Source organism: Coenobita brevimanus, chromosome 1 (genome assembly GCF_032717465.1).
Source record: "Coenobita brevimanus isolate Jiangsu-jjx chromosome 1, ASM3271746v2, whole genome shotgun sequence".
Classification (NCBI taxonomy): Eukaryota; Metazoa; Arthropoda; class Malacostraca; order Decapoda; family Coenobitidae; genus Coenobita; species Coenobita brevimanus.
This window is the reverse complement of record NC_136954.1, coordinates 63,941,406-63,966,053: the sequence shown is the minus strand read 5'-3', so window position 1 is coordinate 63,966,053 and position 24,648 is coordinate 63,941,406. Positions and strand designations below refer to the sequence as shown.

General features: G+C 45.0%; 1 protein-coding gene across 1 annotated transcript in view; it reads left to right on the top strand.

Annotated features, from left to right (window-relative positions):
* Nucleotides 1-24,648, top strand: part of LOC145400408 (uncharacterized) — a 93,163-nt gene that overhangs the window by 56,202 nt on the left and 12,313 nt on the right. Inside the window, exons 2-3 of the mRNA XM_080272954.1 lie at nucleotides 6,024-6,890; nucleotides 7,110-7,453. Coding sequence (XP_080129080.1) covers nucleotides 6,024-6,890; nucleotides 7,110-7,453 — 1,211 coding nt within the window. The remainder of the gene's footprint in view (nucleotides 1-6,023; nucleotides 6,891-7,109; nucleotides 7,454-24,648) is intronic.

The following is a 24,648-nucleotide window of genomic DNA, read 5'->3' as shown; positions in this document are numbered from 1 at the left end:
TGGCTGGAATTGTGGTAGTGATGGGAATGGTAGTTGTGGTAGTGATGGGAATGGCTGGAATTGTGGTAGTGATGGGAATGGTAGTTATGGGAATGGCTGGAATTGTGGTAGTGATGGGAATGCTTGTAGTTGTGATAATTGTGGTGAGTGGTCATAAAATGTAACTGGTAATTTTGGCGTAACCCTCTACCACAACTACCACAATTAACCACCGTCGCAGGCACTCCTATCACTCACTGCAACCACAACTACCACCATTGCTAGCACTGTTACCATTACTATTACCACTATTAGTCTACCACCACCGTTACTACCATACCTACTAGCACCATCACCCACAGCTACCAGTCACCACTACCACCACTCACTGCCACTCACTACCACAACTACCACTCACTACCACAACTACTACCACTCACCACCAGAACTACTACCACTCACCACCAGAACTACTACCACTCACCACCACCACAGCACCTACCACCATTGTCACTACCACAACTAGGTCTACCACAGTTAAAACAATGCAGCATCATGACTCCTATTTAACCACACTTTATTCCACCACACCTCCAATCAGACTACTTACTACCACAGCCACAACCGCCACCACAGCTACCGTACAACAGTTACTTTCTCCCTCACCTGCCTCAACTACTGTAACCACAACTACCACACATCGCAGACACAGCTACCACAACCCTCACAGAATCCGCCACCAAAACTGCCATCACTACCACAGCTACAGGCAGCCTACCATTATTACCGTTACCCCAGTTACGACGATTACTGCAACCAGAATTACCACAGTTACCGAAGCCATAACTACAGCGATTGTCAACCACAGCTACCACAATTATCCATCGCAGTTAGCCATCACAATAACTCGGTCCACCACAATAGCCACAGTTACCTCATTCACAAATACCACAACTACAGCTACCCGAACCACCACATTTGCCACATTAACCACAACCACCGCTTACCACAGTTGCATCAACCACAGTCACCACAACCACAACGACCCGAACCACTAGTTAGGCAGTTCCCACAATTAGCTTAAACCACAGTTACCACAACCACAGCCACCCGAACCACCACAGTTACCGCACTTACTTCAACCGCAATTACCGTCACCAAAACCACGGTAACCACAGCTACCACAATTACCACAACCACAGTCACCCGAACCACCACAACTTCCACAATCACTACAACCGCAATTACCGATACAAAAGCTACGGCAACCACAGCTACCGCCATTACCACAGCTGCCACAATTACCACAACTACCGTCACCTACTCCCCCTTATCGTGTGGCTAATCAGTGTATGCTAATGCTATGCTAATGAAGTGTGGTGTAAATGCAGCTCCCAGCCTAATTATGGTGTGGTTAGAGGGAGTGTAGGTGTCCTGTGTAGTGGTGTGGGTGTTAAGTGGGTGTAGGTAGATTACTGTAGTTGTGGGTGTACGTAGGTGTGATTTAGAGCTGGATGGGTTTAGTGTGGGTGTAATTATGGTGGAGTGGGTGTACATAGACTCGGGTGGGTGTAGTGTACCTGTAAATATAATGTGTGGGTGTAGGCAAGGTGTAAGTAGTAGTGTTGGCCATGTACCGTTGAGTAGAACTTGTGCAGGTGTAGGGTGGTTGTAAGTAGACCATGTATGGGTGTAAGTAGAAAAGGCATGGGTGTAAGTAGAGGAGGTATGGGTGTAAGTAGAGCAGGTGTGGATGTAAGTAGAGCAGGTGTGGGTGTAAGTAGAACAGGCATGGGAGTAAAGAGAATAGATTTGGGTGTAATATGAGTGTGGATAGATTTGGAAGTGTACGCTATTGTTTGTTTTTTTCTTTTAAATGGAGAAGAAAAAGAATGAAGGCAAGGTGTCCGCAAAACTAATCCCATCCCCCCCCCAAAAAAAAAAAAAAAAAAAAAAAAAAACGAATTCAAGACCCGATTATTTTGAGATGCCTGTGGGTGTCAGAAGTATGGGTGTAGAATTAATGTGAGCTGACTTGGCTGGGTGTAGTGTAGGTGTAGGGAGAGAGGGTCTGGATGTAAAATGACGGGTGTACTGGGAGGCAGGCAGAGGAGGAGGAATGTGGTGTTAGTGTTAAGAGAATGGGATGGGGGTGTAGTGTAGGTGTAGATGGAGTTTAGGATGGTATTAGTAGGGAAGGTGAAGTAGTGTAGGTGATAGGAGAATGGGATGGGTGTAGTGTGGGTGTAGATGTGTGTGTGTGTGTGTGTGTGTGTGTGTGTGTGTGTGTGTGTGTGTGTGTGTGTGTGTGTGTGTGTGTGTGTGTGTGTGTGAGATTAATAATGAATGTTTATGTGTGTGTAGTCAGGCAGAGTGGAGCAACAGTATAGGCTACATGATAAGGAATAGCTTACTCTCATTTTGAAGCCGAGAGAGAGAGAGAGAGAGAGAGAGAGAGAGAGAGAGAGAGAGAAGCTACAGTGGTTTGGGAGGAAGGAGGGATTGGAAGAGAGGGAAGAACGGAATAAAGTGTGGAAAGACAGAAGGAAGTGTGAAATACAAGACAAAAGGAGGAAATGCAGGGAAGAGTTAAGTAAGGAAGGAACTGGCGTTGTAGGAGGAGGCTAATGAAAGAGGAAGTAAGGAAGTGAAGGTGAAAGAGGAAGGAAGGGAAGAAGGAAGTAAGGGATGGAAAAAAACGTAATAAGAAAGGAAAGACTGAAAATTGGGGGAGAGAGAAGGGGGGGGGGTCAGGAAATTACGAAGGAAGGAAAAAGTGTGGGGAAAGAACTGGTGAAGAAAAGAAAGAGAAGGAAAATATAAGTTCTTACGAAAGCGTTGCATATAGATAGATAGATAGATGTTGGAGCCTTTATATATATATATATATATATATATATATATATATATATATATATATATATATATATATATATATATATATATATATATATATATATATATATATATACAGGATGTCTCTAAGCTGTTCACCTGATTATGACGCTTAATATAGTCTGGACTGTGAAATATATCATAACAGCGTTTGATGTTATGTGTAAAGCAGCTGGAGTATTTTTGCTGTATTTTCTTTTCTTTTTCGGACAGGAGATTAGATGTGCGTAGGTTCCTTAGTGAAAAGCTTCCCTCTCTTTTTGTCAGCTGAGATGGCCTCATTCCATGGCCGCCACGTTAACCGGAGATCACACCTATGGACTTTATTTTATGGGGCTAACTAAAAGACAGAGTATATGCAAAGAAGGTTAATAACATCGCAGAGGTAAGACACCGGGCTGAGGAGGTACTGGCTGCCATCACGCAACACATGCTTCATAAACTTGCAGTGAAATTGATTACCGCCTTGATAGTCTACGTGCTGCCAAAGGACCTCATGTAGAAATTTACTGAACTGTAGCTGTTTTCTTTGGTTTTATTAATTACAGAAAACCGTTTCAAGTTGGCGGCAGTTTTTTTTTTTTTTTTCAAAACCAGTCATAATTAATTATGGACACCCTGTATATATATATATATATATATATATATATATATATCCATTATTCATATATATATATATATATATATATATATATATATATATATATATATATATATATATATATATATCCATTATTCAATCCTACCTTGCCCCATGAGGAGCTTAGGAGCCCGGGGCTAAGCAGTTGGTAACTGTCTATATATATATATATATATATACCGGTATTATATATACGGTATATATATTCGTCTATAAAGGCTCCAACTTGCTTGCATGCGTCGACTTTGGTCACCTAATGGCAGCTGTCCACGCTGCTGGGTCTCTGGCATACTTCCTATTCAGCTTCTTATCCCTCGTCCTACGTCTTTTTCGGTCAGCGTCTCACAGCCCAACCCCCGACGTTCACACTTCTCACCTTCTGCACCCAATTTTCTTCTTCCATCCTCTCAAAATGTCCAAACCATCTCAGTCTGCCTCTCCTCATTACAGCATCAGTACACTCCAGTCCCATTCTTTCAACTCTTCAATCTTAATCTAGCCCCCTCCCGTCAGGTCCCACATTCAAGGACGCACTACACATCCATCTAATATTGTCATATCTGTATATTTGAGTCTACGAATATCCTCTTCCTTTTCTGCCCAGGTCTCACTGCCATACAGTATTACACTCTTAACACATGCAGCATACAAAGATCCCATAGCACGGAGGGAGAGCCATCTGTGTCAAAGGAGGCAACAGCTTCCTGAACTTCCTCCAACCACTCCATTCCCTAGCCACAGAGCTAGCTCCAGCCCCACCTCCAGCACTTATCATGCCCCCCAATTAACAAAACACTTCCACATACTCAAGAGACTCACCAGCAAGATCACCCCTTTCACGTATGACAGTCTCAACTTGCATTCCCCGACACGCCGCACACACGAAATCAGCATGATCTCGCAGCCTACCTCTAATACTACATCTCATATACACCCACTTATCACAAACAACGCAGAGCATGGAGTTACTTCCCACTCCCCTGTGGCAAACCGCACTTGGCCACTCTCACTATGATTTGACAGTACCGCCATCAACCCTAGGTAGCAACACTTGTTTTATCCATATTTACTCTCAAATATTTGTACCCCATTCCATCCCTCCATTTCCCAAATCTTTCATCCGCCTCCCTTTCATTCTCTACCGTAAACACCAAGTCATCAGCAGGGCCTGTACAACATCTCTCATGGAATTCTGAAGTCACGTGAGAGTTTCAAACACCGTGACAAACAGTAAGGGACTGAGACTGACCCCACGCCAACATTCAAGAAAAACTCATCACTTAAATCTTCTTTCACTATCACCTGGGTGCGAGCACCCACATACAGCGCCATAATCACTCTAACACAATCCCAGGCTTTCTCATTGTTCACTTCGCCACCTTCCTAGGGACTGTGATACCTTCTCCAATATATATATATATATATATATATATATAGAGAGAGAGAGAGAGAGAGAGAGAGAGAGAGAGAGAGAGAATGTACTTGTATACGAGTATGTATTACTGTATATATATATTATATATATTTTATATATATTGTATAAATTTTACACACACACACACACACACACACACACAATTCTTTACCTCGAGAGAGAGAGAGGATGTAGCATACATTTCTTAACTTCTCGCGTGAACGTAAAATACCGGTAACTCAGCTGATGCTAAGAAATGTTTGTTTTACTTACCGGTATGTACAGTTATTTCCATACCAAAATAACCCATACAGTTCTATGACTTGCTAGCCTTGCTATCTCCCAAATGAATTCAGCTTAGGAGAGGCGCCTGGAGGTGTTTGACATATTCATTAAGGCCTTCTGTCGATCCTGGTTAAGTTGAATAAAATAGTCGCACGGTATCAAGTATAAAATGGATAGTAGGCCATCTTAATGAGTACTTGCTGGACCTGACCGCTAAATTGTCATGTATTGGGTCATATGAAAGCAAGGTGTACGCACGTCAGGTAAATATCACACAACTACCTGACCCCATACCCTTGACTGCCAGAAGAGTGAACGAGTCTTTGGTTCTTCGTAGCGTTACACCGTCCGTGATAATGCGAGTCAGGATATGTCTGGAAGTTAGAAGTAACCATTTTGAACACCTGTTGCTGTTGGCAGATGATCACACACCACCCAAATTATAACCCTTCTATGCCTTAGTGTACCGGTAAGTGTTTTGCGGTAAATAGCCATATTGTTATTTAATTCCCACGATTGCAGCTCATATATCATCCCATATAATTTTTTTGCTGTTGAGGATTCACCCAAGTTCATAGTGTATAGCCTAACATTTCGGACTGAAAATGACCCAGGCGAGCAACCCCAGAAGTTTTGACATTCCACTGTTTCCTGTTTACTGACCATACATCACCCCGTCTCTTTGCTGAGAATAGGCTTCGGGATGGTAATTTGATGATGATGATGAACATGAGTGTTGTTGTTAATGATGAAAATGATGATGATGGTATTGATAATGATTATACTAACCCTCTCCTTCTGCCTCCGTAGGGTCACCACGGTTCCGTCGTCGTGTGGAGAACCAATGGTCAACACTAGTGTCCCGCTGGCGAAACATCGGCTCCCCGTCCCGCCACTCCGTCACGCCCACACCAGACCACGAAGGGCTGGTGGGCGGGGGTGCGGGCGGGAGGGTGCACATGCTGAGGCAAAGGGACGCCCACACCCACAGCTCGTCATCGAGTGGCAGCAGCAATGGCGGCAGCAACAGCGGTGGTGGCAGTGGACCCTTGCACGCCCTTAGGTCACGATTGGGTCGCGGAAGGTCACGTCATAATCGAGCTATGTCCCTGTGTGACCCCGAGGATGAGCTGGCACTCCCGAACCGACAGTGGGTTGACTCCAGGGCCGTGCTGGAGTGGGCCAGGAGATGTGGTGAGAGGGATGATGAGAGGGATTCCGGTCTGACAGCAAGTGACAATGACGATGCGTTTCCTGCTGCATCGCCGGCTTCCTCGTCATCGTCGTCCAGCGGGGGGTCCTACCACGACGAGGCCTTCAGCGAGACGTGCAGTGATGGGTATGAACGCCAGGGAGGAGCTACCACACCGCCACCACAGCCTAACCAGCCACAGGACGATCACAGACAAGGCCAGCAACCCAGGATCGTAGCTGACCATGTGATTAAGATGCACACACGCGACCCTCACCCCACGCCCTCTCCCACACCACCTGTAGTCGTGGGGCGGAGGTACCAGAAGGCCGGGCTGCAGCAGCAGGTACAGCAGGTGGGCAAGCAGGCACAGCAGACGCAGCAGGGAAGCAAGCAGAGGCCAGCAGTACCAAGCAGACCAGGAGGGGGCCGAGCGAGAACATCCACCTGTGTTGATTCTTGTATATGGGAAGAATCACCACCTGGTTTGGATCACCGACCACATCCACACACCCACACTCCTCCACACTCACACAGCACACCAACACACCCCCACAGCACGTCTCCATACTCACACAACACGCCCACACACCCGCACAGCACGCCTCCTCATCCACATAGCACACCCACCCATCAACACAGCACACCCACCCATCCACACAGCACACCCACACATCCACACAGCACACCCACACATTCCCCAGTCCGGCCATCGAACCTTCCCCATTCCACACACACCCACACCCCCTCCACCCACACTCCCCCCACCCACCACACCTCCACCTTGGACCGCCACAAGCCCAAAACCAGCCCGCCCACGCCCACAACCATGACCCTGGGGCGTGGTGGACTGAGAACCCTGACCTCCGCCACCACCGAGGAGAGAAGAAAATTACAAGGCCTTCGGTCAGGACCCTCCCCCACCACCACAACTACTACCACCCCCTCCCCCAACACCACAACCCCCTCCAGCACTCCCCACCAAGCCCCCCTCACCCCCGTCACAGCAGAACACAACAAATCAGCTACCCAGGACGACGAGGACAAGGTAAGAACATGGTTGAACAGTGGTTATGTTTGTTGTATTGTGATCTCCCTTTTGTGATGTTATTCGTGGTGGTTTCTTCCTTTGTTATCCGTGTTACCTAAATTGTCTGCTGTATCTTAGGCCGTTTGATTTTCTTGTATTTTGTTATTTCTTTTGTTATTTTTAGGAACGTTTGGTTTTGTAATTATTTGTTATTCGATTAGGCATATCCTGGGACTTGTGATTTTGCTTATTACATACGGTACGCTTTTTTTTTTTTTCTTTTTTTTTTTCTTTATTTTTTTTTTTTTTTTTTTTTTTTTTTAGGGGGAAGGGAGATTAGATTTTTGTTCGTTTATGGAATTTGTCTTGATTAGTGGCCATCTCGTCCACAGGCAGGCAGCAAGTGTGCCTGTGTAAGGTACGCACTGGGAATACATACATACATACACCAATTACCAATTCATTCATTCATTCATTCATTGAAAGAGAGAGAGAGAGAGAGAGAGAGAGAGAGATTAAATTCCCAGTAACAAACGACGAGAGAGAGAGAGAGAGTAAATTCCCAGTAACAAACGACGAGAGAGAATGAGAGAGAGAGAGAGAGAGAGAGAGAGAAAATCTTAATTCATAGAAAATCAAGGGACGGGACGGACATCATCCATCTACACTGCTGTGGATAATATTCGCCTAATTTGTTACCTTCACTAGTTTTATTCTTATTTCTAAATGCATTGTTCTAGCGCCATTTTCTTTTCATAAATACTTAACCAACAATTTTCACACTAATTATATAGGAAAATACTGGAAACAATTTGGGACGAAAAGAATGGGTTTCAGTTGAGTTTGCCCTGGAATAAGCCTTCATCTTGAAAAACAACCCAACCTGAACTAATCTAGAGGGAGAGGAGCCGGTGAAATTTGGGGGGAACACGAAAAACGAAAAGAAAGTAGTAATGGAGGCAGTACAGGACGAAATTAAGGGGCAAAGCCAGGCAGAGGGGGAAAAAGAAAAGAAAGACATTAACCCCTCTTTCGACTGGCACACATTCCTTCTTAGCAAGCACTCCACTTATTCGTCTGCTTCTCGCCTTCCTCTCCTCTCGTTATCTCCCTGTTGACATCCTCTGGCGAGTTGTTTGTGGGCAGTTTCGGGGTATTTCCGTTGCTTCATGAACCTGTTTTCTTTTATTTTCTCAGATTTGCTCTTTCTCACAGTATCGCCTGCTGTTGCTAAAGTATTCTCGGTTTATGTAACACGTGGACTCGCCTTCGTTATCACCGTGTTTCTCTCTTCGCTTCCACATTACTTGATGATGTAGGCTACATCAGGACACACACACACACACACACACACACACACACACACACACACACACACACACACACACACACACACACACACACACACACACACACACACACACACACACACACACACACACACACACACACACACACACACACACACACACACACACACACACACACACACACACACACACACACACACACACACACACACACACACACACACACACACACACACACACACACACACACACACACACACACACACACACACACACACACACACACACACACACACACACACACACACACACACACACACACACACACACACACACACACACACACACACACACACACACACACACACACACACACACACACACACACACACACACACACACACACACACACACACACACACACACACACACACACACACACACACACACACACACACACACACACACACACACACACACACACACACACACACACACACACACACACACACACACACACACACACACACTGAAAGTGTTAGGAGAAATATTGTGAGATGGTTTTGCCATGTGGAGAGGATGGAGAGTGAGAGACTGACGTATATGAGTGAGGTGGAGGGAGAGAGGGGAGGGGTAGACCGTGGATTAGATGGAGGGATGGGACTGTGGATGGGATGGAGAGGGAAATGAGATGGGAGTGTGAGTTGGAGAGAAGGCAGCCTGATGGCGGAGGTCAGAGTGACGTGGCGATTTGTTTGTGGCCACTCCATCCAGAATTGAAGCATCTGGCAATAGATAAACATTTCTCCATGACTCCTTCCTTGTGTACACCCTGCCTGTCCACCAGTCTGTATCTATCACTGGTGTGCATCTGTGTATCCATGTATATCTTTGCCTACCTACTTACTTACCTGCGTTGCTACATACCGACCTACCTACTAATCTCCTTTATAATTGTTTATATCAGTATTTACCGTCCCAGCCTTATCTGTTTACCTGTCAGTCATCTTTTCGTTATCTGCCTGATATTTACCCTTATTAGTGGTGCGTCATATTCTCTCCCTTTATCTGCCTCTCTCTCTCTCTCTCTCTCTCTGAATCTAAATCGCTGCCTGTCCATGTAGGTGTACAGTATATTCTAGGGTATGTTTCAGCCTATCTACCTGTTTATCAGCCTTCCTTCCTATCTGCTTACCTGCGAACTGATTTACCTACTTTCGTCAGTCCATTATGTCATATCCCTTCAATATTCCGGAAAGACCTGAGAAGGAAGCTCTGAATAACAAATATGGTCAAGTTTAGTCTGTAGGAAACACTGGTCACACGTTTTTACATCCTTTACCTGGGGCCATTATTCAGCTTCGAGCAAACCTTTATGATTTACTACTGCTGCTGCCGCCTCCGCCATCGCCATTATTATTATTATTATTATTATTATTGTTATTATTGTTATTATTATTGTTGTTGTTGTTGTTGTTATTATTATCATTTATTGTTGTTGTTTTCACAAGAAGTGTACGGTATCGCCTTTGAATCCGATAATGTACATATTTAGTGCTGCCATCTTCAGGCGATTTTATTGGATGGAAGCGATATTTTTCACAGTGGATAGGGTAGGTAGAGCCGTCAGTTTGCCTTTCACTACAGGACACGTCTCTTAAAATGAATCAAGTCATCCGCTTGTGGACTGATCATAATGAAAAGTATGTAATGGATTTTTTTTTTTTCCAACTAAGTTTTCACGAGTCAAGTAAAAATCGTTCACAGGTACCAAGAAGAAAATGTTTAAGACGTCCCGGAGCCGATAGGGCAACCACTTCACTCCGATGATGTCCGTAGTTCGTTTCAGTATTGCTATCACCCGACTTGTATTGAGCTTAGGGTAGACTTTGGACTTGAAGGGGTTCGATGTACCGTATAGGCTTTAACTTCCACAGTACTAGAGGGTTTTCCTTAGCTGACTGAAGTCGTTTGTACAGGCAGGAAAAATATGCTGGAGAGACGTGATGATCGCGCTAGTACTGTGGTCCCACGTGAGAAGTAACATGTCAGTATGAAATATGGTCAAAACTAATATATATCTCCTAGAAATAATTGTCAGTCATTTAGCCTCTTCACTACGAGGATTTTTTTTTTTTTTTTTTTTTTTTTTTTTTTTCGTGTTCTTGCTAGTACCGGACACTTTTATTCATCGTAGGATCGACTTCAAACTGGAGTGGTTAGATGCAGCCTTCATTAACCTGATCTTTAATACGAGATGTGTGTCCTCCGCAGGATAAACCGTCTGGTGACAGTCGAAGTGATGTGAAAAGTGTTAGGTTGAGGGGTAAATAACACGAATAGTCAGATGCAGTTAACCTACAGGGAAGCGTCACACATTTCCGTAGACACTTGGTAGGAAACATTGGTCAGTCCCTTCGATACAAGCAGTTTTTTTTTTTTTTTTTTTTTTTAACTTAATTTTATCTTCAGAGAATTGTATTCATGTTAGGCAGTCTATAACCATAATTAAGTCATCAATGAGTGGAGAGCCTTTTCAGAGTTTGAAAAGTGATATCGTTAAAGTTTTTTTTAACCGTTTCAATCAGAGACCATTGCTGTTGAATTTTGTTGGTGCCTGTCGGAATCATACCGGTTAGGAGAACATTCTAGTAGTGAGGAGATTCATGAAGGCAGCCAGTATCTCTAACCCTGCTAGTGCGTGAAGTCTAAAGGAGAATAAAATCATAAGGAAGCAGGAAAAATAGAATGACAAAAAACGTCCTCGGGTTGACGGGACCTAAGAACATGGATTTCCTTCAGCTGAATAATATGGTGTATGGGTACCGGCAGTCAGAATGGGATAGGCTGTTTACCATGCCCTTTTTACTTGTCTGAAATTGCTTCCTCTCCACATCGAATGCAGAGCTGTAATAATTGATTAACAGAATATGATGCTAGTCCTGAGTAGATGCTATGGAAACAATGCAGAGTTGTATTGTCTTTTTCTGCCAGCGAGATGTATGAAAGAAGCTGGAACATTATGAAAGTCTGGGCCAGGTTTGAGTAAAAACAGTACAATAAAACGAAATCACGCTCAGAATTAGCAAACACATTTAGGATCAGTTCCCTGTTGTAGAAATTGTGCCCTCTTTTCCTTGTCCTTCCTGTGTATTGTTTTGCAGGAAGGGAAAGAGAAGGAATGCACAGTTTTCCCTGATTTATTCTTGTTACTGGAAAAAAAAATATGTAATAATAATAATTCCACCACGACGTCTATATCTTCCTGTCTCCAGACGATTTTACTCAGCTCAGGAGACTTTTGGAACTAGAGGGGTTAGGTATGTGTCTTTCCTTAACCCCTTCACTAGTATGGCACTCTTTTGAGCTGAAAAAAAGTTGCCTGACTTCAGCTAGAACGAAATGACAGTATGGTACTTGGACGGATGGGGTTAACATTCAATCTGGACTGGTAGTGAAATGGGGTTGACATTCACTTTGGACTGGTAGTGAAGTGGGATTAACATTCACTCTGGACTTGCAGTGAAGTGCTCAGTTGGTGTATGAGCGTAGGTATACCGTAAGTAAAAGTGTAAACAAACTTAACCACTACTTAATCTCTGTACGTCCCCGTTGGCTGTACTCATAAACTTAAGTAGTGCGTAAGATATCCCTTATTTTTATACCATACTTACATCTTCACTCATCCAGCTAAGCGAAATATCACAGCCATACAGTGGGGGAATATTTATGTGAAGTAATAGTCAGACAAATTTATATGTGACTATAATTAGCCTAAAAGCCGTGGAAGTGTGTAGATCAAGAAAACTGGTCAACATCCTTTGTGACTACGTGCCTTCCTCACCAACGTTTAGGGTTACGGTTCGTTTGGGTGACATTAAACTCACATTGAGGGGAAAAACACCCACCTACGAATATTAACTTATCTGGGCCGTTTCCCTGTGTGTGTGTGTGTGTGTGTGTGTGTGTGTGTGTGTGTGTGTGTGTGTGTGTGTGGCGGTGGGGGGAGGCTGGGGAAGGATGTTAGATGTGTGTGTGTGTCTGTGTCTGTGTGTGTTGTGTGTGTGTCTGTGTTTTAGGGTTAATGGTCGTTTGGGTGACATTAAACTCATATAGCATAATTGTTGAAGGGAAAAACACCGTCCTACAAATATTAACTTATCTGGGCCGTTTCCTCGTGTGTGTGTGTGTGTGTGTGTGTGTGTGTGTGTGTGTGTGTGTGTGTGTGTGTGTGTGTGTGTGTGTGTGTGTGTGTAGGAGAGAGAAACTGATAATAACTCGTGGACTCTTTCCCGGTGTGTGTGTGTGTGTGTGTGTGTGTGTGTGTGTGTGTGTGTGTCTGTGTGTGTGTCTGTGTTAGGGTTAATGTTCGTTTGGGTGACATTAAACTCACATAACATAATTGTTGAAGGAAAAAACATCGACCTACAAATATTAACTTATCTGGGCCGTTTCCCTGTGTGTGTGTGTGTGTGTGTGTGTGTGTGTGTGTGTGTGAGAGAGAGAGAGAGAGAGAGAGAGAGAGTAATAACTCGTGGGCTCTTTCCCTGTTGGTGTGTGTGTGTGTGAATGCGTATGCGTGCGGAGCCTCATCACTGCGTCACATCCTTTGCCTCTGTGTATATAAGACCTGCCTGGCTTCCTGTCCCATCATACCGTCATGTTCATCCCGGTGGTACAAGAGGCTTTGGAGGTTGTGTTGGAGGAGGTGGAGGAGGGCTGTGGAGGAGAGGTGGAGGTGGAGGAAACTTGCAGACAGCGTAGAAGAAGCCCCTCCCTCTCACCTCGTCTCTCCCCCTCCAGCTGGGGACGTTGGAGGGGGAAGTCTCTGTCTCCCTCCCTTTCCTCCCCAGGTCCTGTCTCCTTATCCCCCGTCTCTCCCTCCTCTCTCTCCTCCCATCTCTCTCGCTCTTTCTCCCCTCTCCCCGTCCATCCTGCTTGCCCTTCCTCTTCCCTCACTCCTTCCCCCTTCTCCTCCCCTCCCCGCCTCAGCTGGTGTAAAGAGTGTGAGGTCACGGGGTGTCACCCAAACTTGACCCCTGACCCTCAAACTGCGGCTCAAGCGTTAATTGTGAGTATCCACTTAAGTGTTCGTTTTCTTATCACTCAAGGGTGTGTTCATTATGGAGTGTCAAAATCTTCGACGAGAGGTTGAGCACAGTAGGATCGTGATTTCAACGTGTTTCGACCCTGTTGTGTTCCGTGGTGTTCGCTGTGTTTTAAGGTGTATGGTGCAGGAGGTTAGAAGAGTGAAGAAGTGTGTGATCAGTGCTTAATGTATGGATCGTTGTGGTGTAATGTTTGTGGGATTCAGTGTGGTGTGGTGTTGCGGTGTCACAGTGTGGTGGTGGAATGTTGGATGCGGTAGTAATATGCTGAAATTTACCATTGTAGTTGTGGGTAATGGTGTATTGTGATGGTGTGTTGTGATGTGGCGTAGTTGTGGTATTTTGGTGTTATAACAAGATAAGAAAAATATTGCCGCGGGTTGATTGAGTGACCCATACTATTAGCAGTTTCTTTCAGTTGGTGAGTGTGATGGTGTGTGGTGTGGTGGTTTGAATAAGGAAGGTGTGTATTGGTGCTGGTGTTTTGTGTGGCCTTGAGCTGTGTAGTGATTGTCTGTCCACCTCTGTAATGCAAAAGTGAACCAATACTCAGTCCATCATGTATGCAACTTGTTAACTCTGCAGCTGTCTTCATCACTCATCTTTCTCGCTGCCTTTGACCTCCAGTCTTTTCAAAGCTTTGTGTCCAGGTGTCTGGAAATGAACGAATCCTGAATTTAGCGCTTTAAAGAAAGGGGAAATTTCCCACGAACTCGGCCTTAGTTTCTTTCTTTTTTGCATTGAGAAAAAATTGGTGTATTGTGATGTGTGTTAATGTGTGGTGTTGTGTATTGGTGTGTGTTATTGTAATGGAAGACATGCGGTGTTGTGGTGTTGAAGTGTAGGCATAGCTAAAGTATAATATATAGGCGTAGAGTGTGTGGTATGGTGATGAGAGGGTGTACATGAGAGGTAATAAATTAGTACAGTGGTGTAGTACTAGGGTGGGTGGGTGGTAGTACAGGCCAAGTACATTTAGCCGGGACGTGTACAGATTGCCTCTTATCTTAGGGCGCGCGCGCACACACACACACACACACACACACACACACACACACACACACACACACACACACACACACACACACACACACACACACACACACACACACACACACACACACACACACACACACACACACACACACACACACACACACACACACACACACACAGAGGGGAGGAGGGGTATGGAGGATGGGTAGGGGAGGGAAGGACAATAGACATGAGAGTGAAGGAAGGGATGGGAGAGAGGGAGGAGCATGGCGGAATAGTGAGAGAGAGAGAGAGTAGGGAAGACGAGAAAAGTGTTGAGGAGACGAGAGAGAAAGTAGGAACGATGGGGACGAAGAAATTGGGGAAGAGGGAAGGAAGACATGAGAGGGAGGGAGGATGAGAAGGATGGGGAGGGAGAAGGAACCCATCTTCTCCTCCCCCTTCCATTCACCCCACCCTCTCCCATTTGCTTCCCATCTTTCATATTCTTCTCATTCTCTTTTTTCCCTCTCGCCTCTTTCCTCTCTCCCCTCCTCCCCTACCCCCCCTGTCCTTATTTATCTTCCTTTTTTCTTCTTTTCTTCCTCCTCTTTCCCTCTGTGCTCTTCCTCTCCGTCTCCCTGTTTCCCTCCTCTTGAATCATCCCGCGTGACGTGTTTGTGTGACCTGACAAGGAAGGGTCACGTCAGGTCAGGTCAGGGACGAAGAACTGTTACTGCTGGTCCTGTTTGGCTGTGGGAAAGTTGGTGAGAGAGAGAGAGAGAGAGAGAGAGAGAGAGAGAGAGAGAGAGAGAGAGAATGCCGTGGTACCATAAAATAAATGCTTTTTGTTAGTAGTAATTGTTGTTGTTTGTGTTGTTATTGTTTTATGTCAGTTTTGCAGTCATTTATTATTATTATTTTTTTTTCGTCAAAAACTTACCGACAGCAGGAACTAAGGACTTATATATGCCTATCTCCAAACAGTTTTAAACATCTCGGGAATCAATAGTACAGTAGTAAGGGCATTATTATTATTATTATTATTATTATTATTATTATTATTAGCATTTATTCGCACTGACTATTAATTATAATTACCCGAACAGCAGGAACTAAGGATGTGTATTTGCTTATCTGTTTCCGTAACCGCCGTAACCGTCATAAGCCGCGCACCTCCCCTGCTCTTTACGTCACATCCGGTTACGCCTAAACCATGATAAACATATATAAAACAAACTTTGGATGCTGAACATTGCCTGCTGTGTTTGGAGTTCCTGTATGGAAGGGGAAACGGACAACAACGACCATGTTGGTGGCTGGTGCGTTCCGAATGGACCTCATATTTTGTGTCTTATTCGAAGTGCATTTGAGTTCGCCATCATATATAGATAGTGTGTGTTGGCGCGCAGGTATGATATTAAATAATTTATCTCTGCTGACATAATGTTTTTAGTGTGGCTATCCTAGACAGTTTATTCGTTTTGGGTAGGATCCGTTGCGGTGAGGGGACTAATGAAGCTTGTACAGTATATTATCTAACCCATCCAGTTGCAAATGTTTATCATAGGCTGAGTGAAACAGCGGAGGCAACAGAATGAAATTAGAAAGTGTTATCGTAGTGAAGGGATATCGAGGTTGAGGTCGGGAAATGGGGCAAGTTATATTTTACCGCCAATGAGGTGTTTACGTCTCAGTTAGGCCGGTTACATAACATTCCTGCACGGGTTCTTCCAATTCCACTAATTCGGTGAAGTTTGTGACACGGTGGGACATAGGATGTTAGGTAAAAGTTTATGAATAGTCAACTATCTTAATCCTTTGACCCCGTTGACATTTATGGAGTTTGTCATTTGCATACGATTTTATTCAACTTAGAAGAAACAGTAAAATCGTCTGAATAAAAACGAATTAGGGAGGGGTAGATAAACCGATCCCCTCTTCACTAGTCCCCCGTATAATAAAAGCTGTCTGACAGTAACAAGAAAATAACTGAACCTCTTATAATAACGGGGTTAATAAAGACTATACAACCCTCTCAATTACATTCTCCTGAGCTGTGTGAAAGTCTGAGAACAGCAAATAATACGACCACTTAAAAAAGCTGTTAATGAAGGCTGTATTTCACCCTTCTAGTTTATGCAGTCTCTCCCAGGCTGGCTAAAACTGTGTGGTGGTGGTGGTGTACACTTCCAGTCTTTTATTTAGCCACCGGTAGTCCTCCAAGGCGCCTGCACGTCTTCCGCTCTGTTTGATGAGTAATGGGTCTGGCCATTCATGTGTCCGGTTTCGTGTGTGTGTGTATATGTGTGTGTGTGTGTGTGTGTGTGTGTGTGTGTGTGTGTGTGTGTTTCGTATTCATTATTGTCTCAGCCAGGTACTCGTTCGTCCGGATATTTATTTGGTAATTGATTCATCCATACCTGACTGACAGACTGACTCGCTTTTCTGTTACTCATTCACTCTTACTCACGCATACATCTGTTTAACTTTGTTCCGGTAACACGTAATCGTCGCATCCGCTCGTCCATTCGTCCATCACTCCATTTACCATCCATCCATTCCTTCATCTAACCATCCAGCCATCCATTCGCACCTTTCTTCCTTCATCCACCCATCCATCCATTCGCACCTTTCTTCCTTCATCCACCCATCCATCCATCCATCCGTCCATCCATCCTTCCATCCTCTTACATCCGTTGGAGAAGCGTTTTAAGGCCCATGGCGTGGTCCGGATATCCCGTGCCTGCCACGCCACACCGCTTCCTATGCAAATGGAACCCCGTTTTGGAAACCTCTCACCTTGCTGTATCTCACCGTCTGTAGGCAAGGCTGGCCTGGGAAGGTGAGGAGAGAAGGGCTATATTTTGTTTTAATCACAGTGTCTAATATTACCCTAGATGATTCCTTGTACCGAAGAATTACTGGTGTCATCAGGAAACATTCATCTTACCAAACCATTTCCTAGATAAAATGACAGAAACTGGGGAATGTGAAGCATGAAATTCTTTAGTTGATTTGATAAGAAAGATGTACAGTAGAACACTTGCCTCCGCGACCCAGCCATGAAGTATTTATTAAAATGTACCTCACAGTCCCATGAAGTAATATCACTGAAGCTTACTCTCTACATCCCTTAGTCAACAATAACATACCGCAAATTTTCTTATTATTTTTCCAATAGATTTCTGCCACTGTGTAAAACCACTAATGCTGACAAACTGGTGGAAATTACACTCTTGCTGGCAGTTAGTATGACCGTATTATTTTGTGTTTTGGTTTGTAATGAGGCAATACGGGAATCTTGAAAGCAGTCAGTGCATAGAACAAACGTCGGTGACCGTGAGGCATGTTGTTCTTGCTCTTACTGTTTATAGAATTTTTTTTTTTTCCCCTTGATGTTTGATGAGAGCAGGTGCACTCTCGTCTCTCTCTCCCTCCCCTGTGTTCCCTCCTTCCCTCCCTCCCCGCCACACACTCGAGGCCAAGTGTGAGTGAAGTGTGTGAAGTGTGGCCCTCTAGCCATTGTTCCTTCCACAATACGGATCTTGCCATTGCACCAGCATGTTTATAGTCCTTCATCAGTCTGTCTGTTCGCTTCACCCTCTAGGGAAAAAAAAAAAAAAAAAAAAGCCTCTTGACTACGACGTTGTCTTTACGTTATTCTGCGTAAAGCGTTTCCCACACAGAACGGGTGTCAAGTAGTCTCCAATAACCCTCCATGAAATTATTGTTATTATTATTACTACCACCACCACCACCACGAATACTACTACTACTACTACTACTACGAGCCGAAGTAGTAATTTTATCTTTACCCTTTGATTTCTTTTCATTTGGCACTGTCGTAGTAGTAATATTCATGTGTACGTAATTTAACTGTGGAACGTATAGTGAATTGCCTCTCTCTCTCTCTCTCTCTCTCTCTCTCTCTCTCTCTCTCTCTCTCTCTCATTCCCGGGAACTGCTAAACATTCAGGAGTTTCCATGGTGTAAAAATAACGCCTTGTTACTCAGTAGATGGGATGTGAATCACGGCACGGGACGGTGTGACGCATGCAGTGGCGCCGAGAGAGAGACAGAGAGAGAGAGAGAGAGATTACAGTTGCATGTCTTGTGCTCTGTTCCTGTGTGTGTGTGTGTGTGTGTGTGTGTGTGTGTGTGAAATACAGTACTGACCCTCCCTTTTAGTACATACGTAATACTCTCTCTCTCTCTCTCTGTCTCTCTCTCTGTCTCTCTCTCTGTCTCTCTCTCTCTCTCTCTCTCTCCATAGTTTCCTTTCCTTCACAAGCATTCGTCTTCCTGTATTTCCTCTCCACAACATATTCCTTCCTTCCTTCTTTGTACGTGCCTCTTTCACTTCCTTCCTGTATTTCTCGTCACACCTTCCTTCCTTTCCTTCCCTTCCTTCCTTCCTTCCTTTCCTTCTTCTCTCCCATTCCTTCCCTTCCCTTCCTCCCTTTCCTTCTTCTCTCCCATTCCTTCCCTTCCTTCCTTCCTTCCTCTTTCATATTTCCTTCTACCCATCCTTTCTTTCATCGCAATCGCCTATCATTCCTTCCGTCATTCTCTCTCTCTCTCTCTCTCTCTCTCTCTCTCTCTCTCTCTCTCTCTCTCTCCCTCCCTCCCTCCCTCCCTCCCTCCCTCTCCCTCTCTCTCTCTCTCTCTCTCTCTCTCTCTCTCTCTCTCTCTCTCATAGGCCTAGACGTGAGTAATCTGCTTATGAATATATTAATACCGAATAAGGTGTGTGTGTGTGTGTGTGTGTGTGTGTGTGTGTGTGTGTGTGTGTGTGTGTGTGTGTGTGTGTGTGTGTGTATTAGCTAACCAGTTCTTTCATCATTCTGTTCACCCACCCATCCATCCATCCATCCACTTGTCCATCCTTCCACCTGTCCTCTCGTGTCCATCTATCCATCAATTGTCTGTGCATCCACTTATTTTCTGTTCCATTTTTTCGTCCACCTTCCATCTATCCATTCATTCATCCACTTACTCATCCACTTATCCATCTATCCATCCAGCAAGCAAACTACCATCCCTAAATTACACCTCATCCACTCCTCTAACCATCCATCCATCCATGAGTTTACCATCACTCCACCCACTGCATCTTGTCCATCCATCCATCCGTCCGTCCTTCCATCCATTACTTTCTTCGTTATCTGCGTGTCGATCTGGTGATTAGCGTAGAAACAGATAAAGACATTTGACCAGGACCCTGAGAGAGAGAGAGAGAGAGAGAGAGAGAGGGAGGGAGGGAGGGGAGAAGGTGTGTGTGTGTGTGTGTGTGTGTGGAGGGAGAAAAAAGAGAGAGGGAGAGGAGTTATGGAGACATTAAGTGGGGGAGGGAGGGAGGAAAGGAGAAGAGGGGAGGTGATATATAGGAGAAAGGGACGGAAGAATGGAGAGAAAAAGTAAGGAAAGGAGAGAAGATAGAAGGTAGGTACCGGTATAGGAGAGAGAGAGAGAGAGAGAGAGAGAGAGAGAGAGAGAGGAGGGGTAGATTGTAATGTAGATATGGGGACGGTGACAAAATATTCTCCCTCCTCCTCCTCCTCCTCCTCCTCCTCCTCCCCTTTTTAATTAATTCTTCCTTTCCCTCCTACTCATTCCCTTCGTTATTTCTCTCTGCCCCCTTCTTCCTCTTCCTCTTCCTCTCCCTTGGGTGTGGGCGTGCCGGTCACACCCACTTCTCTCCCCTCTCCTTCTCTCCCCTCTCTCTCTCTCTCTCTCTCTCTCTCTCTCTCTCTCTCTCTCCTCCCCGTCCTCCCCTTACTCCATGTTTCTTTCATTCATTGCGTTTTCTTCCACTGTTCTCCCCTCTCGTTCCCCCAATACATATATTTCCTGTTTACTTCACTACCTTCTTCTATCTCCGTCACTCCTTCCCTCCTTCCTTCTCTTCCATCTCTCCTCCTACCCCTTTCTCCCCTAACCTCTTCTCTCCCTTCTCACTGTTTTCTCTCCCCTCCCTCCCTCCCTCCCTCCCTCCCTTCAGCTTATGTCACTCAGGGCTTCTGTTGTAATTCCTTATAATTCCTCCCTGCTCCCGGATTATCTCCCTCCCTCCCCCTCTCCTTGAATACCATCCCTCCTTATCTCCATACCTCCCTCCTTACCTTCTTACCTAACTTGCTACCTCGCTTCTTAATACCCTCCCTTCCTATCTCCTTATCTTTCTGTCTCACTACCTTTACGCCTCCCTCACTTCCTCATACTCTTCCTCATTTCTTTCCTCCCTCCTTCCTTAACCTCCGTGTCTCTTCTCTCCCTCCCTCCCTCCCTCCTTTCTCACTGATGATCTCCATTCCTCCTTTCTCCCCTTCCCTTTCTCCCTAGTCAAACTTATTTTTTCCCATCACCTGCCTTCACTCCGTGGTGGCAGGTGGGGTGGCCATCATCCACTCACTTGATGTAGTGCTGCCTGCTTCTTTCTTCACGTCCATCATTCTTTTTCTGTGTCTGCCCCCATCTCGTCCTGTCTTCTTCCATGTATCCCGTCACTGTCAGTTACTGTTCTTTTCACTTCACGTGACGCTACACTGATTGGTAAGCCTGATTTCCTGTAATGCAGGAAACCATTTACAGCGTTGTGTGGCAATCGTACAACCAAGTAACGGGGTAATGTGTTATATATATATATATATATATATATATATATGTATATATATATATATATATATATATATATATATATATATATATATATATATATATATATATATATATATATATATATATATATATATATATATATATATATATATATATATATATATATATATATGTACACACACACACACAGTATATGTATGTATTCTGTCTGCCTCTTTCTCTGCCTCTCTTCATCCCTCCGTTGGTAAAAACACAGTAGGCAACCTTGAAGGGAGTCATCTGCTTTTCTTTCTCTTACTGTTGACCCTTCACCTCTCTCTCTCTCTCTCTTTCTCTCTCTCTCTCTCTCTCTCTATCACTCTCTCTCACATTAATTAAATTAGATTGAATTACTGTGAACCACCATTATTCCATGCTGAGAGAGAGAGAGGTCGCGACTGGCGAACCCAACTCGTGCCCTCACCTAATGTCTCTCTTCCTTGAGGCTCCTCCTTCCCTCCTTTCCTCCATCACTCACTTTTTTTATCTCCAGCCCTCCATTCTTCTCTCCAGTCCTCCTTCCATTACTCTTTTGTCTCCATTTCTCCCCTTTTGTCAGTGATTCTCTCCATCTCTGCATTTATTCTCTTCTTTTATCTTTCAATTTATCTTCTCATTCTCTGCCTCATTTTTCGTAGCTTCATCTTTTTTTTATTCCTATTTCCTTTTCTCTTTCCTTATCCCTATCATTCCTTCTGCCTTTCTTCTTTCCTTACTTTTCCTCCTTTCTTCCCTCCCTCCTTACTTTTTTCCTTTTATCATTCCACCTTCCCTCTGGTCGTATGTTGCGTCTTGTTACTTCTCTCACTCCCTCTTTCCTCCTCCTCCTTTCCTTCTTTCCTCCTCCTTCTTTCCCTCCTTCCTCCCTCTCCTTCTCTTCCTTCCTCCCTCTCCTTCTCTTCCTTCCCACCTTCCCTCCCTCCCTACCACCTTTCCTGTGAGCCGTCCCTGTCTTCTTTCTTTCATTGCATCATCAATCATCCTTTCACTAGCTTCCTCACTCACTCACTCACTCACTCACTCTCGCTTACTCATTCGCTGATTCACTTCACTTCGTCAGTGATTGTGATTCATTATTTTTTTAAAAAGTACTTCTGTCATTTACTCATTCTGTATTCATTCATTCATTCTTTGATTCACCCACACTGATTCACTCACTGATACACCCCCCCCTTGACTCTGTGGTTTAGATGTCTTCGTGTTTCCGTTTCTCTCTCTCTCTCTCTCTCTCTCTCTCTCTCTCTCTCTCTCTCTCTCTCTCTCTCTCTCTTCCTGGTTATTCTTATTTCCTTCTTCTCTATCCCTCACCTCACCTCCCCTGTCCACACCCCTCTCCCCTTCCCTTCCTCGCGTCTTCCCTCTCCCTCTCTCTCCTTCGCGTCTCTCCTCCCCTCTCCCCTTCCCTTCCCTCCCTCGCGTCTCCCCTCCCCTCCCCTCCCCTCCCCTCCCCTCAACCTGTTCACTCATCATGACTCATAACCAAGTGTGAGTTTGCTTTGTTTTTTTCTCCCCTCCCTCCCTTCCTCCTTCGTCTCGCTCCCCACCTTCTCTTCCTTCCTCCACGTTCTCTTCATCTTTTTCTCCCTCCTCTTGATCTTCCTCCTCTTCCTCTTCAACACTCGCTCTTCCTGCGTTTTCTCTACGTATTCTCCCTTCCTCCTCCTCTCTCTCTCTCTCTCTCTCTCTCTCTCTCTCTTCCCAACCCTATATCGCCGCCTTGTCTCCCTTTGCACATTCTCTCCCTTTGTGTCTCCTCTCTCGCTCCCTTTCCCTTCACAGTACTCTCCCTTTACGCCTTTTATATCTCATTTTTCCTTACCTCGTCTTTCCCTCCTTCTCCTTCCAGCCCTTCTTCTGTTCATTTTTATCCCTCCCTCCATCCCCTGCCCTCCTCCCTTCTCCCCTCCGTCCACGCTTCCTCTCCTCCTCCCTCCCCTCCCTCCCTCCCTAAATCACATCCCTTCTCTCAGCTTAGCAACAAATTCACCCTCCTCTTCACTTGTTTTTCTTTCATGGTCATTTTTCTCTTTTCATTTTCCTTGTTCTCTCTCTCTCTCTCTCTCTCTCTCTCTCTCTCTCTCTCTCTCTCGACATGATTCATAAATAAAGAGGGAGTCGTTTCCTCTTGCCCTTAGGGAGTAGTTTTTTCTCTCTCCCTTCCTCTCCCTCCCTCCCTGTCTCTTCCTAACTCAGCATCTCTCTCTCTCTCTCTCTCTCTCTCTCTCTCTCTAATAAGTACGGTAACCCTTTCCATCAGTATTAAGCCCCAAACACTGACCTTACCCGTAGTTTATCTGTATATCTACGTAACCTTACCCCAGTCCCCCGTCTCAGTGATGCTCTTCTTCGTTTTCCATCTCCTCTTCTGATTGTACTGCTTTGTTGTCTTCCATTCCCTGTATTGTCCCATTCCCCACCTCCTATTTCCTCATTTTTCTCTCTCCCCTTCCCTTTCCCTTCCTCCTCTTCCCTCTCCTCCACACTTATTTACCTCCCTCTCCCTTTTCCTTCCTTCCTCCCTCTCCCTTTTCCTTCCTTCCTCCCTTCTTTCTCACCTTTCCCACGTACCCTCCCCTCTTTCTCCTTATTTCTTCCCTTCTCTCTCTCCCCCCTGTCTCTACTCTTATTACCTTCCTCTCACCCCTTTTCCCTCCCACACTCCCCTCCTCCTTTTTACTTCCTTCTCTCACTCCCCTTCCCACCTTCTTACTTCCTTCCCCCCCCCCCCTTCCCACACGGGCCAGCTGCCGTGGTTCTGGTCCAGGGCGTGTCTTATTGGCCCAGCTGGCGTTGGCAAAAAAATCAGCTGATCCGGTTTGTTTACATTACTGTTTTTGGCGCGAAAGACGAACCAAGGGCGGGAAAAACAGCAGATACTGGCTATGTTGTTTTTGTTATTGCGCACAAGACCAATGGCGGGAAAAGTTTATTCTGATTGTTGCTTTTTTGGGGGTGAATATGCCTAGGTATTTTGAGAGTGAAAGGCAATCTGTTAACCTGTTCTGCCTGATGGCGTTATTTTCTTGAGGGTAATGTCATGCTGTTGTCTGCAGCTTAGGAGACCCGTCGCAGTGAAGGGGTTAAGTAAGGCAGTATTCAACCCCTCTCTGTCGAAAAATCTCACCTAACAAGATTGAAATCGTGCAAAACTAAGCATTTC